A 14,866-nucleotide genomic window follows, 5' to 3' on the forward strand; every position below is an offset into this window, starting at 1 on the left:
CTGAAGCTGTTTCCGCTTCCCTCCGCGCCGACCCCGCCCAGGCCCCGCCCTATCCAAGCCCTGCCCCGCAGCTCCGGGGCGCGCGCGCGCGCGCGTGTGCGGGAGGGGGCGGGTGGGGAAGGATCGCCAGCGAGATCCCGAGGCGAGGCTCGCGCGCCCGCCCCCGCCCTGGCCCCCAGCTCCCACCCGGTCGGCCCGGCTCAGCCATGATCAAGGCGATCCTCATCTTTAACAACCACGGGAAGCCGCGGCTCTCCAAGTTCTACCAGCCCTACGTGAGTACCCCGCTGCAGCCGATTCGGGCTAGGGGGAGTCGCTGGCGGCCGGCGGCGCCCTCAGGACGACCCCCTCAAGCGCGCCGCGGCCCTTCTCGCGCCCCGGCCGTCTCGCGCTCCGGGCTGTCAGACTCCCGGTGGGTGTGCCGGGTGCCCACCTCCCGCCGCGCTCCCTTCCTCCGACGTGGCTCTGCCCAGGTGGCTCCTCCGCCTGTCTGTGAGCTGGGTGGCTTCCCGGCTGCGCGGGCGAGGCCCTGGAGACTTCCCTGTGCGGGGCCGAAGCCAGTCGGTCAGCCGCAGCCCCCCTGCGCCCGCGAGCCCACCCGGCGCTCTCGCCGATCTGCAGCCCGCGGCTTCTGTTAGCAGCCGAGGGAGACGGCGCGGAGCCGGTAGGTCTCGCAGCTCCACCTCCGTGACTCCCAGCCTTTCCTGGTGGACTTCTTTCTCTTCTCCTGTGGACGGATGGGCTACTGTTTTTCGCTGCCATCCTGTCGTCACGCAGGAACTTTGGTTTCCTGCGTTTGGAGACATGCACGCTCAGTACAGTCTCTCCAGTAGGTTGCCTTACGGGATCTACTGCCCCTGTGACTTTCAGGTGTCTCCTTTTTAACGAAAAAGATAAGTGAGGACCTAACGTTTTTATGTGGCTTTTCCCCCAGTGGCTGCAATTTATCTACTCCTGCAATAACTGGCGAGGATTGTAGTTTGACCAGTTAGAACTGTGATGCTATACCTGAAAGTTACCATTTCAGCGGCTGGTTTGGCATTTTTCTACGTAAGGGAGTTTGTCCTAATTTATAGTTTTTCTTTCTCCTTACGAAGAATAGTAATATCTGTTAAACTCTTTTAGAAGTGTAAATATTGTTGAAAAATGCAGAAGATTTTAAGGTAGTGAAGATAAGTAATTTATCAGTGTTTGAGGGAGGGTTACAGACAGATGTGCTTATCTGAGGGCAAAATTCACCACTATGTAGAACACAATATTAGGCTCTCAGTGGTGGGATTAATGTAATGTAAAGAGATAATACCTATTGCGTAGTATTGGGCATTTTGCTTAGAGCCAAAAAATGAGCTTTCAGCTAAATACTGAAAGTGTGGAAATCATTCCTGCTGTTAAAAATTAAATGTGAAATGTCACTTTGCCTAAAATGATAATGCAGTCTGTGGAGGTGTTAGCTGAAGTGAGAAATCTTGAGCTCATTCCTCATTTCCTTAAGTAGTTTTGCTTTTGCTGGCGATAAAGAATATTTTCTACTACTCCTGTTTGGTTTTAGTGTAGCATAATTTAAATACTAATGCTCTAAGAATTCTACATCATTCTTTCATCCAGGATAAAATTCTAGTTGATTCTTCGGAGTGGAAAAAATCCCCTTGACTTTATATTGCTACCCATTTGCCTAAAATATAGTACTGTGCTAGCCTTTATTGAAGGAATCTTTCTTTTAGCCATTTTGCCTGTGCCATCCATTTGCAGTGTAGAAACAGTGTGTTCCAATGGTGAAACAATTTTAAAATGTGTTTTTCCATATCTCCACTTAATAACTAAGCACTAATCAAAGTAGAAGGTTTCATGGCTATTCTTTAATATCAGTGTAACCACTTCTGTAGTGTAGAATTTAACCACGTACAGAAAAATGTATTGAATTTGGAAATCCAGGAATACATCTTTCTCTTGTCCAACGATGGCAACAGAAATATCTTTTACTTTACTCAGTAGGTAGCAGTGAAGGTTAATGTGGGAAGAGACAGTTGTTGCAGCAGTGGCAGCTCTGGTGTCATTTATGGTCATTGCTACATGACAGTGTTACGGGGGTGGGGGCAGGGAGCTGAGAGATGTAAAAAAGAAGAATCTAGTGGTTGCTGGACATGTGGAAGTGGGGATGCTAGGAACTGTTACTGGTCTTTTATAAATTGAGTTTTGCTAACTGTGTATTTACTTTTGTCATTCAGGAATAATTTAAGATAATTTATTTATTTATATATTTGCTTTCTCTGATAGATCATAACCTGTTTGAGGGCAGAAATCTTTTTCATTCAGTCAGTTCGTTTATTCACTCTTTATTCCATTTGTTTGTCAGCAAATGTTCATGTCATGCCTACCATGTGCAGGCAGTGTTTTAAAATTTGGAGGTGAACAAAGAGATAACTTCTGCTCTTTCAGCAGGGGCATAGACAAAGCTAATAAGTAGAATATATACCATGCCAGATAATAATAAGTGCTGTGGGAAAAATAGAGCAGGGAAGCGTGATAGGGAATGCAAGGATGACACTTTAAAATAGGATAGTCAGGTAAGTTTTCACTGAGAAGATGATATTTGAGCAAAGACTTGAAGGAGGTGAGAAAGGCAGCCTTGCAGGTATCTGGGGGAAGTTCTTTCCAGGCAGAGGGAGCAGCAGATGCAAAGGCCCTGAGGAGGGAATGCCTGTTTGAAGAACCTGTCTTATTGGAAGAATAGGTGCCAAGATGACTGGCAAAAGCAGACTATGTAAGGAAAGAGGAGTTGGAAATGAAGTCTGCATGTACAGGGCATCAGAGTTTATTCTATTCTCACTGCCTGGAATGTCCTTCCCTTCCACTGCCAAATGTCTAGATTCCATGCTTAACTCAAACATCACTTAAGCATCCACTGAATCCTTTTATCTTGCTTAAAGACTTCTCTTGGTTCTTAGGATTTTATTTTTATCTTTATTATGGTATAATATTCTATTTCGCATCCCAAAATTCCTTGGAGCATCATATAGATTCCTTAAAGGAAGGTATCAGGTTTTAGATATACTTGTGTTACCCCCAGCAATCAACATTCAGCTTTGAATATAAAGAACTCCATACATCTTTGCTAAATGCATTCATCAGAGTTTCCTAGCTTGAGATGGAGTGTGGATTAGAAATGATTTCCTAAGGTTCCTTCCAACTCTTTTTTTTTGGCTGCGTTTGTCTTCATTGCTGCACGCTGGTTTTCTCTAGTTGCGGTGAGCTTGGGCTACTCTTTGTTGCTGTGTGCGGGCTTCTCACTGCGGTGGCTTCTCTTGTTGAGGAGTGTGGGCTCTAGGCGCGCAGGCTTCAGTAGTTGCAGCGTGTGGGCTCAGTAATTGTGGCTCGCGGGCTCTAGAGCGCAGGCTCGGTAGTTGTGGTCCATGGGCTCAGTTGCTCCACGGCATGTGGGATCTTCCCAGATCAGGGCTCGAACCCGTGTCCCCTGCATTGGCAGGTGGATTCTTAACAACTGTGCCACCAGGAAGTCCCCCTTCCAACTCTTAAAATTCAGTCCTTTATTAACTAGAAGTTTTAAGAATCCATGCCTTTAGGACAGAAGTAATGATGAAATAGCTGTAACTGCAACTGTTTGTTTTTAGTTGAAAGAAGTCTTTAAGAAGTAGATATCCAATAATATTGACAGTTTTTAGTTTAATTTATTAAGGGATATCTAGGTGTGTGGCTGGGGTACCAGTTCTGTACTCTGATAGGATGCTGAGATTTGAGTCCAACAATATTGATTTGACACTGAGGAGTTTGAAAACTGTTTAACCATTTGCGAACCAGTTTCCCTTACTGCATTGTATTTCCATTTCTTATTTATCCTCCCTCATGATACGACAATTTATATGTTCATCTTTACCCTTTAATAGTACATATTTCCAGTTCCCGCTGTAATAGATTTTTAGGTTTGATTGTGCCTCCAACCTGCTGTTATGTGAGGGACATACGAAGTCACACCAGTTTTTCTAAACTGAAGTTTTTGATTCATTCAGCTAGAGTCAGACGTTAAGATTTCAAGGGTGGACTCAGAATGCATCCACTTTTCTTTTTTTTTTAACATCTTTATTGGAGTATAATTGCTTTACAATGGTATGTTAGTTTCTGCTTTACAACAAAGTGAATCAGTTATACATACACATATATCCCCATATCTCTTCCCTCTTGCATCTCCCTCCCTCCCACCCTCCCTATCCCACCCCTCTAGGTGGTCACAAAGCACCAAGCTGATTTCTGTGTGCTATGCGGCTGCTTCCCACTAGCTATCTATTTTATATTTGGTAGTGTATATATGTCCATGCCACTCTCTCACTTTGTCCTAGCTTACCCTTCCCCCTCCCCATATCTTCAAGTCCATTCTCTAGTAGGTCTGTGTCTTTATTCCCATCTTGCCCCTAGGTTCTTCATGACCTTTTTTTTTTTTTCCTTAGATTCCATATATATGTATTAGCATACGGTATTTGTTTTTCTCTTTCTGACTTACTTCGCTCTGTATGGCAGACTCTAGGTCCATCCACCTCGCTACAAATAACTCAATTTCGTTTCTTTTTATGGCTGAGTAATATTCCATTGTATATATGTGCCACATCTTCTTTATCCATTCATCGGTTGATGGACACTTAGGTTGCTTCTACGTCCTGGCTATTGTAAATAGAGAGGCAATAAACATTGTGGTACATGACTCTTTTTTTTTTTTTTTTTGTGCGGTACGCGGGCCTCTCACTGCCGTGGCCTCTCCCGCTGCGGAGCACAGGCTTCGGACGCGCAGGCTCAGCGGCCATGGCGCACGGGCCTAGCCACTCCGCGGCATGTGAGATCTTCCCGGACTGGGGCACGAACCCGTGTCCCCTGCATCGGCAGGCGGACTTTCAACCACTGTGCCACCAGGGAAGCTCCATGACTCTTTTTGAATTATGGTTTTCTCAGGGTATATGCCCAGTAGTGGGATTGCTGGGTCGTATGGTAGTTCTATTTTTAGTTTTTTAAGGAACCTCCATACTGTGCTCCATAGTGGCTGTATCAATTTACATTAGAATGCATCCACTTTTGTTTTTACCTTCTGTATCCTTGAGCTATGACTGCAGAAGTTCAAATGTTTTTCTTGGTTTGTTTCTTTAATTGATATTTAGCCATAGCACTTGGCAACAGTAAACTTTAGTGTTTTTATGTTTGCTTGGCAATATTTGTGTATTACTATAAATGACTAATGAGATTTATATTTCGTAAGCCAGATATATATATATATATATATATATATATATATTTTTTTTTTTTTTTGCGGTACGCGGGCCTCTCACTGCTGTGGCCCCTCCCGTTACGGAGCACAGGCTCCGGACGCGCAGGCTCAGCGGCCTTGGCTCCCAGGCCCAGCCGCTCCGCGGCATGTGGGATCCTCCGGGACCTGGGCACAAACCTGCATCCCCTGCATTGGCAGGCGAACTCTCAACCACTGCGCCACCAGGGAAGCCCCACCAGATATATTTTTACATAGCCATCAAGCAAGCAAAAAAAAAAGCTCTTGGGTTATGATTCTCATGTTATTAATGCACCATGGCATATCCTTTGGTGAATATCTGTAATAAAATAAAAGTGTTTTTTAATATTAATTATCTTAGTTGTGTCTACACATATAAAAAATTGTGTATGTATAAGCATACACACAAAGTGCAACAAGAAAGTTTTCAAACTCTTACATACACGAGTTGTCTCAATATTCTTATAAACTATGTCTGATTATTAAGTTGTTTGTCAACCAAATGCAAGCCCTAGAAGGAACTCTCAGATTGTTCTTTCCTTTTTTTTTTTGAATGTATTTACATAAAAAATATAAAGTGTAAGTATGTATAACTTTTTTTCTTTTTAAAAAATCTTTAAGAAAGATGCATTGGTGTTTACTGATGTCTTTTTTTGGCAGCTATTAAGGCAACGTGACATGGGATACTTAAACTTATTTTTATGATGGAGACGTAGTTGTCAACAGTTCTAAGTATTAATTAAGGTATTAACACATATTAAATTTGACTTTTGTTAACAAGATAATTCAAAATGATTTGATTTCCTTCCATATGCGTTAGGATGCTTTTGGCTAGTAAGTTGGGTTTTATGTAACCTGACTCAAATTTGCTTAAAAAGAACTTTGTTAGGATACAGAATAGGAAGTGCAGACTAGTAGACAAACTACAAAATTATTTGATTCAGCAAATCAATGACTTCATCATAGATCCAGTTTCTTTCTCTTTCTCTGCCCTCCTCTTCACAAAATTGATGTCCAAAGACTGATTTCCTCCTTGAAATCAGTTGTAATCAATAAAATGCACAAGGAGAGAGTGATCTGTTCCTGTAATCCTGGGCTGTGTGTTTCCCTTCAGCCTGATTAGTTCTACCCAAGACCAGTAACAGCTTATACGGATGGGGATCCATCCACCCTTGCAGCTGAGGAGGGTGGAAACATGAAGAAAATTGGTATTCTGTTGGAAAGGTGGAAGAGAAGAGTGGATGTGGGTAGGCAAAGAAGTGTCCACTATTCTCTCTTCATTAGCTCACGTTATTTCTTTTGAATAGGTAGTTTTTTCCTCTGTAATTTTAGATTGCTTCTGAGGATGTTACTATCAGGAATGGTTCTTGATAATACGTGGTTCTGAACATGTGCCACAAAAGATCTTACTTAGTTCAAGGTATTCCTTACACCAATGGATCATTGAAAAATTCAAATATAATCACAATTTTTCTGGGTAGTATGCTTGAAAACTTGCTTTAAAAAATTAAGTTTAATAAACCTGTTGAAAATTGTGTTGAAAGGAAGAAATAAAATGTTCACGATTACAGTGATTTTTTTATTGGTTTGGGGGAAAAGGTTATAAATAGGACAGTGTTATAGTTCATTCCTCTGCCTTTCAGGACTGAGAAAGGTCTTGTATAATGTGGCTGTATTATGTTTCTTTGGTAAAGTTGATTGTTCAATTATTTATTGTTTTAATTTTTAAATAAGTTTCTTTATTGTGATTACATGGAAAATATTTAAGTATTAAGTTAACTGGGGGACTTCTATGGCAGTGCAGTGGTTAAGACTCCGCGCTGCCAATGCAGGGGGCACAGGTTCGATCCCTGGTTGGAGAACTAAGATCCCGCATGCCACATGGCGTGGCCAAAAAAACAAAAGATCACTAGGGACATCCTTGATTTCACCACCCATTGATAACTATTGATAGTGTATTTCTTGTTTATTTTTTCTTAAATATTTTCTGTCAGAATATTCCGATGAAGAGTATATACCTTTTAGACATTACTAACACAAAGAATGCATTGAAGCTGTTGTTGGATTTATGGAACACTTGTGGCTTTAAGATAACCAAATATCTGGTTAATGTCTGGCTGTTCTATTGTTAAATGTTTAAAAATACAATAGTGTATGTTAATTGCACTTTAATAATTTGCATGTATTTTTTTCTCTGTGTATATCTTTTTTTTTTCCCCACATAGTTTAACTTCTGTAAGTAACCTGAGTGTATCAGGGCCCTTCCCTTTTTTGATCCAAAAGGGCAATATTTGCTAATTTTTGTTATAAAGTCAAAGAATTCATTCTTTAACACTTGGAGTTGTCTTTGTGCTTTTTGGGTTATGGATTTCTTCACTGCTGCTGCTAAGCCAAGGTGATTCTGAGTTGTAGACCACCTAGAGGAGCCAGTCCCCTTCTAGTTTCTTGTTGTGTAAAACTCTCAAATTAGGATAAATTACACATTCAGCCTTATGAGCCTTCCTCTTACCAAATCCTTTGAACTGCAATATAGATAAACAACTTTATTTACTGAAGGATCAGGCAACGCTCAAGAATACTGCAGTGTAGGAGGAGTAAAGGCCGGTATACTAGCCATCAGGTGTTAAGTTCTTAAGTCTCCAAGGGGAGGCACATATGGACCTAGTCCTTTGAAAGTAGGAGTGGCCTTTTTGGATACTATCTGACCTGTCCATTGCACTCTCTATGCTCTCTTCCTCTGCCCATATTCCTTCAACAGATATCTATTTGTTGTTTGTATGCCCCTGTTCTAAGCACTGCTAATATTGTAATGAGTAAGACTCATGTCCTTCCTGCCCTGTGAGTTTACATTCTAGTGATAGGAAATAGGCAATAAACAAATTATGTAACAACTGTGATTAGCCTATAAAAAAAATGAAAAAGTGTAGGGGGATAGAGAATGATGGAGGAGAGGCTATCTTAAATAAAATCATCAAGGAAAGCCTCTTTAAAAACGTGACATTTGAGAAGAGAACTGAATGAGGTGAGGGAGTGTTTGAGAACAGCTGAGGAAAGAATGTTTCAGGCAGAAAGAGGTTCAGGATCCCTCACATGGGTCTGAAATTTGTGTTGAGGAATAGCAAGAAGGCAAGTTGAGTGATCACAGGGAGGAGTGGCAAGAGATGAAGTCAGAGAGAAAGACAGGGACAGATCATGCCCATATGCCAAATCACACAGTCTCTTCGAATCTTTCAGTCTGATGACATCATCCCTAACATGCTCTCCACAAGAAGTGGTATTTCTCCTTGAATCCTACTTGTATTTTGCACAATTGAACAATGCCTCTGGCCTCTGCAGGAGAGTCAGTGATGCTCAGTAATGAGACTCTGCTCAATTATTTTCTTCTCTACCTGGTTTGGAGAGGTAGGAGAGCTAACACAGTGAATGAAGGTAAAAGTGAGTGCTCAATTCTGTGCAACCTCTATACTAATGAGACCAGTGGTCAAGCTGGTTTCGTTTCCTAAGTAACCTGTGAAGTAATACAACTCAAGAAAAAAAGTATTTATTTTTCCCAGACACCTCACAGCCTTGATTATAGATGAGCAAAGTTTATGTGAAGCCACTAAACCACCTCTAATATTGTGCGAAGCATCTACATCTTTCCTGCCTTGCTTTGAGCCTTGTAATTCAAAAATCAGTAGCTGTCAGTCATTGTTCCCTTTGTTACCCAGAAGGAGAGGGCTCTTTATCTGTGTGTCAGACCCACTGAATTGTTTTGATTACTATGTGCTGTCTAATTAAGTGGGTAAGATTGCTAGTGTATCCCACCACACATATATTCTTCCATTTCCTGTCATCAATATATCTTAGTGTGATTGTTACAAAATAATTTTTTATGGTGCTAAAATATATGTAATGTGAAATTTACCATTTTAGGTAGTATATATAGCTCTGTGGCATTAAGTAAATTCTCAGTGTTGTGTAACCATCACTAACCCTCCATCTTCAGAACTTTTTCATCTTCCCCACTTGAAACTTTGTACACTGTTAAACACTTAACTCCCCATTCTCCCCTTCTCCCAGACACTGGTAACCACCATTCTCCTTTCTGTCTCAATGAATTTGACTACTCCAGGAATCTCATGAAAGAGGAATTATACAATGTTTGTCCTTTTATGACTGGCTTATTTCACTTAGTATGATGTCTTCAAAAGTTTAACTATGTTGTCGAATGTGTCAAAAGTTTAACTATGTTGTCGAATGTGTCAAAATTTCATTCCTTTTTAAGGCTGAATAATATTCCATTGCATATATGTATGTGCCACACATTGTTTATCCATTTATCTGTTAGGGGATCCTTGGGTTGCTTCCACTTTCTGGCTATTGTGAATAATGCTGCTATGAACACGGGTCATAGGATACATTTCTCTACTGACTAGTAACATTGAGCATCTTCTCATGTGTTTACTGATCATTTGTATAGCTTCTTTGGAGAAATGTCTGTTTAAGTACTTTGCCCACTTTATAATCTGGCTGTTTGATTTTTTTGTTGTTGAGCTGTTCTTTATACATTCTGGATATCAATCCCTTATCAGATATATGATTTGCAAATATTTTCTCCCAATCAGTGGTTTGCTTTTTCACCCAAGGAATGGTATCCTTTTTCAAAGGATAGTGTCCTTTGATGCACAAAAGGTTTTAATTTTGGTGAGGTCCAACTTACCTTTTTTTTTTTTTCTCCTGTGCTTTTGGTGTTATATCCAGAAAATAATTTTTTAATGACCACATAATAGTTTGTTGTATAGTGTATCATAATTTATTTAACTAGACTTCTACTGTGGACTTTTATTTTGAAAAGTGTTTTTTAAATGAAGATTGAATAAGAAAATACTTATAAAACCTGATGCATAATAAAGACTCAATACTTTACCTAAATAAATAATAACTTTGATTACTACTTTTATTATTATTACTTTTATTATTACTACTTCTTTCTAATTCCTATCCTTAGTTGGAAAATTATATAACTTAGGGACTGTAGAACATTCCAGAGCTTGTTCTCAGATACTCTATTTCCTCAAAATGAATTGTAGACCTTGTTTTGGAATGAACTTCCTTCTTATTACAAAATACAAAGTCCTTCAGGATTCTTCCAGAGAAGAGTTTCATTGAGAGATGTTTTAAGGAGAAAGCTAAAAAACTTGCCCATCTTTTTTTTTTTAATTTTAAAGAATTACCTAACATTTAAAAAAAACTTTAAGATATAATTTATAATTCACATACTATAAAATTCACCCATTGAAAGTGTACAATTCAATGATTTTGTTTTTGGTAATCATGGTTGTGCAACTATCACCATAATCTAAGTTTAGAACATTTTCATCAAACCAAATGAAACCTCATACCCATTAATAGTCACTCCCCAATCTGTACTCCCCCCAGCCCCTGGCAACCACTGATCTATTTTCTGTGTCTTTAGATTTGCCTATTCTAGACATTTCATATAAATGAAATCATGAAATATGTAGTCTTTTGTGGTTGGCTTCTTTTCACTCAGCATGAAGCTTTCAAGATTCCCTCATGTCACAGCACATATCAGTACTGCATTCTTCTTTATGGCCAAGTAATATTCCATTGTATAGATATACCACATTTGTTTATCCCTTTATCAGTTGATGGATGTTTGAATTGTTTCTACTTTTTGGCTACTATGAATAGTGCTGCTGTGTACAAATTCATGTACAAATTTTTCATGTACAAATTTTTCTGTGAACATATATTTTCACATCTTTTGGGTGTGTATCTAGGAATGGAATTGCTAGGTCATACAGTAACTTTGTTTATTAATTGTTTAAAGAACTACCAGACTGTTCTCCAGACTGTCTGTTCCATTTTACATTCCCATCAGCAATGTATGAAGGTTCTAATTTCTCCATATCCTCATTAACTCTTTTTTTAAAAAAATATTTGTTTATTTATTTTGTTGTGCCAGGTCTTTATTGCAGCAGGTGGACTCCTTAGCTGCAGTTTACCGGCTCCTTAGTTGTGGCTTGCCAGCTCCTTAGTTGAAGCTCACGGGCTCCTTAGTTGCAGCATGTGAACTCTTAGTTGCAGCATGCGTGTGGGATCTAGTTCCCTGACCAAGGATTGAACCCAGGCCCCCTGCATTGGGAGCACGGAGTCTTCACCACTGCACCACCAGGGAAGTCCCTAATTAACTCTTGTTATTTTATTATATGTCTTTTTGATTCTAGCCATGCAGGTGAATGTCAAATGGTATCTCATTGTGATTTCGGTTTGTATTTTCCTAATGACACTGACAGTGAGCATCTTTTCGTGTGCTTATTGACTGTTTGCATATCTTTGGAGAGAAGTCTTTTCAAATCCTTAGCTCATTTTTAAGTTGGGTTATATGTCTTTTTGTTATCGAGTTTGTAAGAGTTCTTCATATACTCTGGATGCAAGTACCTTACAGATGTATGATTTGTAAATATTTCTTCCTGTTTTGTTGTTTTCACTTTCCTGCTGATATCATTTGCAGTGCAAAGGTTTTTAATTTTGATGTCGTCCAATTTATGTATTTTTTCCTTTGCCTGTGTTTTTTTGCACATCTAAGAAAGATTTGTCGAATCCAAGGTCATATAGGTTAGTACCTATAATTCCTTCCAAGAGTTTTGTAGTTTTCTTACACTTAGGTCTGTGATCCTTTTTGAGTAAGTTTTGTGCAGGGTGTGAGCTAGGGATTAATATTATTTTTATGCATGTGGCTATTCAGTTTTCCTAGTACCATTTGTGGAAAAGACTATCCTTTTCCCATTGAATTGTCTAGATACCTTACTCCAACTTTCCTCCCCAAATTTTACTTTGTTTTTGAGTTTTCAGACCTTTCAGCTTCCACCACTGTTCAGGCTTTCTCTTTAAATATTTCAAACTCTCAGTCTATCACCTTCTCAGCTGTTTGTTATTTAAATTAAATAATAAGGTTTTGCCACTGAAAGTGGGAAACATTTTAGTGTGGTAGATGTTAATTTTAGAGTGTTAATAATAGCTGTCATTTATTGAGTGCTTTCTTTCTTGTGCTAAGTATTTTTAACACAGTTTTATACATTGTGGGGGAAAATGCCAGAGAGTTCAAAGAAATTTAATGAAATATCTGGGCAAGTGTTAATATAATTTCTGTTGCAGGTACCCTCTTCCCTGCTTGTTGTTTGGGATTTAAGGGTAGCCCCATGATGACTGTTTTTTATACACTCAGGCTAAAGTGAAGCCTACTCACATATATCAAATCTTCAGCCAGACTTCCTACTTGGGAGAGGTCTGGCAAAAAAACCACTGAATTTTCTTTGCTGGGGCCTTCTCTTCTTCATGATTCCTAAATGTTGGAGTGCTCTGAGGCTTAGTTTTCAAACTTCTCTTCCTTTTAGGAAAAACAGTCCTCTTCCTTTTGCAAAATTAACTAATTATTATTCCTCATATATGCTGCTTGCTTTCTTGATTCCATGCTTTGGCCCAAACTTTTCCTTCTGCCTCCAATATCATGTAACTTCACATTCCCTCTTCTCTGCATTTCTGAATTCTATCTGTTCTTTAAGGCCGTTCCTAGATATCTGTCACTTTTCTTTGAAAATAATCTTACTGCTGAAAATCATTTGTTCCCCTTCTTATAGTATATTATTTGTGCTGTTCTTATGTCAGGGATTGCCCCCTTTTATTATAAAGACATCTATTTCTTTTTTGAAATATAAAAAAGGCAAGATAAAGAACACGAAATAAAAATATTAAGTAGTTATATTCATTTTATTTCTTGCTTTAAGCTCTTTGGGAAAAGAAACTTTCTCTTTCATCTTGGTAATTCTTGATATTCCAACATTCAGTGGAGTGAATGAATGCATTTTTTTTTTCTTTTATTGGCTGTATTGGGTCTTCGTTGCTGCTTGCGGGCTTTCTCTAGTTGCGGCAAATGGGGGCTACTCTTCATTGCGGTGCGCAGGCTTCTCATTGTGGTGGCTTCTTTTGTTGTGGAGCACAGGCTCTAGGTGCGCAGGCTTCAGTAGTTGTGGCATACGGGCTCTAGGCACGCAGGCTTTAGTAGTTGTGGCTCACGGACTTAGTTGCTCCGCGGCATGTGGGATCTTCCCGGACCAGGGCTCAAACTTATGTCCCCTGCATTGGCAGGTGGATTCTTAACCACTACGCCACCAGGGAAGCCCGAATGAATGCATTTTAGAAAAAATTTCTTCGTGTTTGGGAGGGAGGGAAGAGAATAATGACATATTTACTGTTTGATTAGAGGAAAGTTTGGGTTTTAAAGTTGCCTTTTATGATATATGTGTAGGAACAAGGAAGAAACATAGGAAAAGATAAGGTTTAGTGGGATACTGAATTTTTAAAATTTAATTTTCAGTATGCATTAAGAAGTATTTAAAATAATAAAAGTTGTTACCTTTATGTAACTCTAGTTGTCTTTAGACTGATGTAATCTGGGAGTTGTGACTGACTGAAATATATGTTTGTTATGAAACATAGTGTTAGGAAATCTGATCAGCCTGAGGCAAGCTCCAGGCTTCTTTATGAAAGCTGTTAAATTAAATTGATTTTTAAAGAAAGGGAAGTTGTCTTATGTAAGCAGAGACTTAATTTGTTTAATCTTAGTTTAGACTAGTTATTTGATTAAAATTTCAAGACTTCTTACCAGTATTGATTTTCTTAGTTGAGTATTGCTTGGTATTTTAAGAAAGATGATTCCAAGTAGCAGTCTTGAAGTTCATATGAGAAATTCTTTTCACTGTTAAAATAGTGAAACATAATTAAGGTTCAGCATATTTAACCTGTTATTTGTTTATAAACAATAATATAATGCAAAAAGATAACTTTCCTTAAAATAAAACTCTAAGACCTTTACACTATCATTAGAATTCTAACAAGGCCTGGAGGCAGATTTTCTAAAGTAAGTAGGTGTTAATCCATACTTATTATGTGCCAGCTGTTTTTTTTTTTTTTTTTTTTCAGTACGCAGGCCTCTCACTGTCGTGGCCTCTCCCGTTGCAGAGCACAGGCTCTGGACGCGCAGGCTCAGCGGCCATGGCTCACGGGCCCAGCCGCTCCGCGGCATGTGGTATCTTCCCAAACCGGGGCACGAACCCGTGTCCCCTGCATCGGCAGGCGGATTCTCAACCACTGTGCCACCAGGGAAGCCCCAGCTGTTGTTTTTTTGTTTTTTGTTTTTGTTTTTTTTTTGCGATACGCGGGCCTCTCACTGTTGTGGCCTTTCCCGTTGTGGAGCATAGGCTCCGGATGCGCAGGCTCAGCAGCCATGGCCCACGGGCCCAGTCGCCCCGCGGCATGTGGGATCCTCCCGGACCGGGGCATGAAGCTGCGTCCCGTGCATCGGCAGGCGTACTCTCAACCACTGCGCCACCAGGGAAGCCCCAGCTGTTGTTTTTAAGAGCTTTATATATATTAACTCAATCTTCACAACAACTCTGTGAGGTAGATACTGTTATTCTTGCTACAAATGAGGAAAACTCAGGCACAGAGAGGTTAAGTAACTTGCTCAAAGTCACCCAGTTAATACAGACCATATTCAGGAATAAACCCCGATAG

At 39.7% G+C, this 14,866-nt stretch overlaps 1 protein-coding gene across 8 annotated transcripts in view; it reads left to right on the forward strand.

Moving 5' to 3' along the window:
• Positions 1-44: 44 nt before the first annotated feature.
• Positions 45-14,866, forward strand: part of AP3S1 (adaptor related protein complex 3 subunit sigma 1) — a 70,495-nt gene continuing 55,673 nt past the window's right edge. For 6 of the 8 annotated variants that reach the window (XM_065873128.1, XM_065873132.1, XM_065873134.1 and 3 more), the window contains exon 1: positions 207-275. In XM_065873128.1, the coding sequence (XP_065729200.1) occupies positions 207-275 (69 nt within the window). Of the gene's footprint in view, positions 276-14,866 lie in introns of all 8 variants that reach the window. The other 2 variants (XM_065873129.1, XM_065873130.1) reach the window with 2 other exon arrangements.

Source organism: Phocoena phocoena, chromosome 3, assembly GCF_963924675.1.
Source record: "Phocoena phocoena chromosome 3, mPhoPho1.1, whole genome shotgun sequence".
Taxonomy (NCBI): Eukaryota; Metazoa; Chordata; class Mammalia; order Artiodactyla; family Phocoenidae; genus Phocoena; species Phocoena phocoena.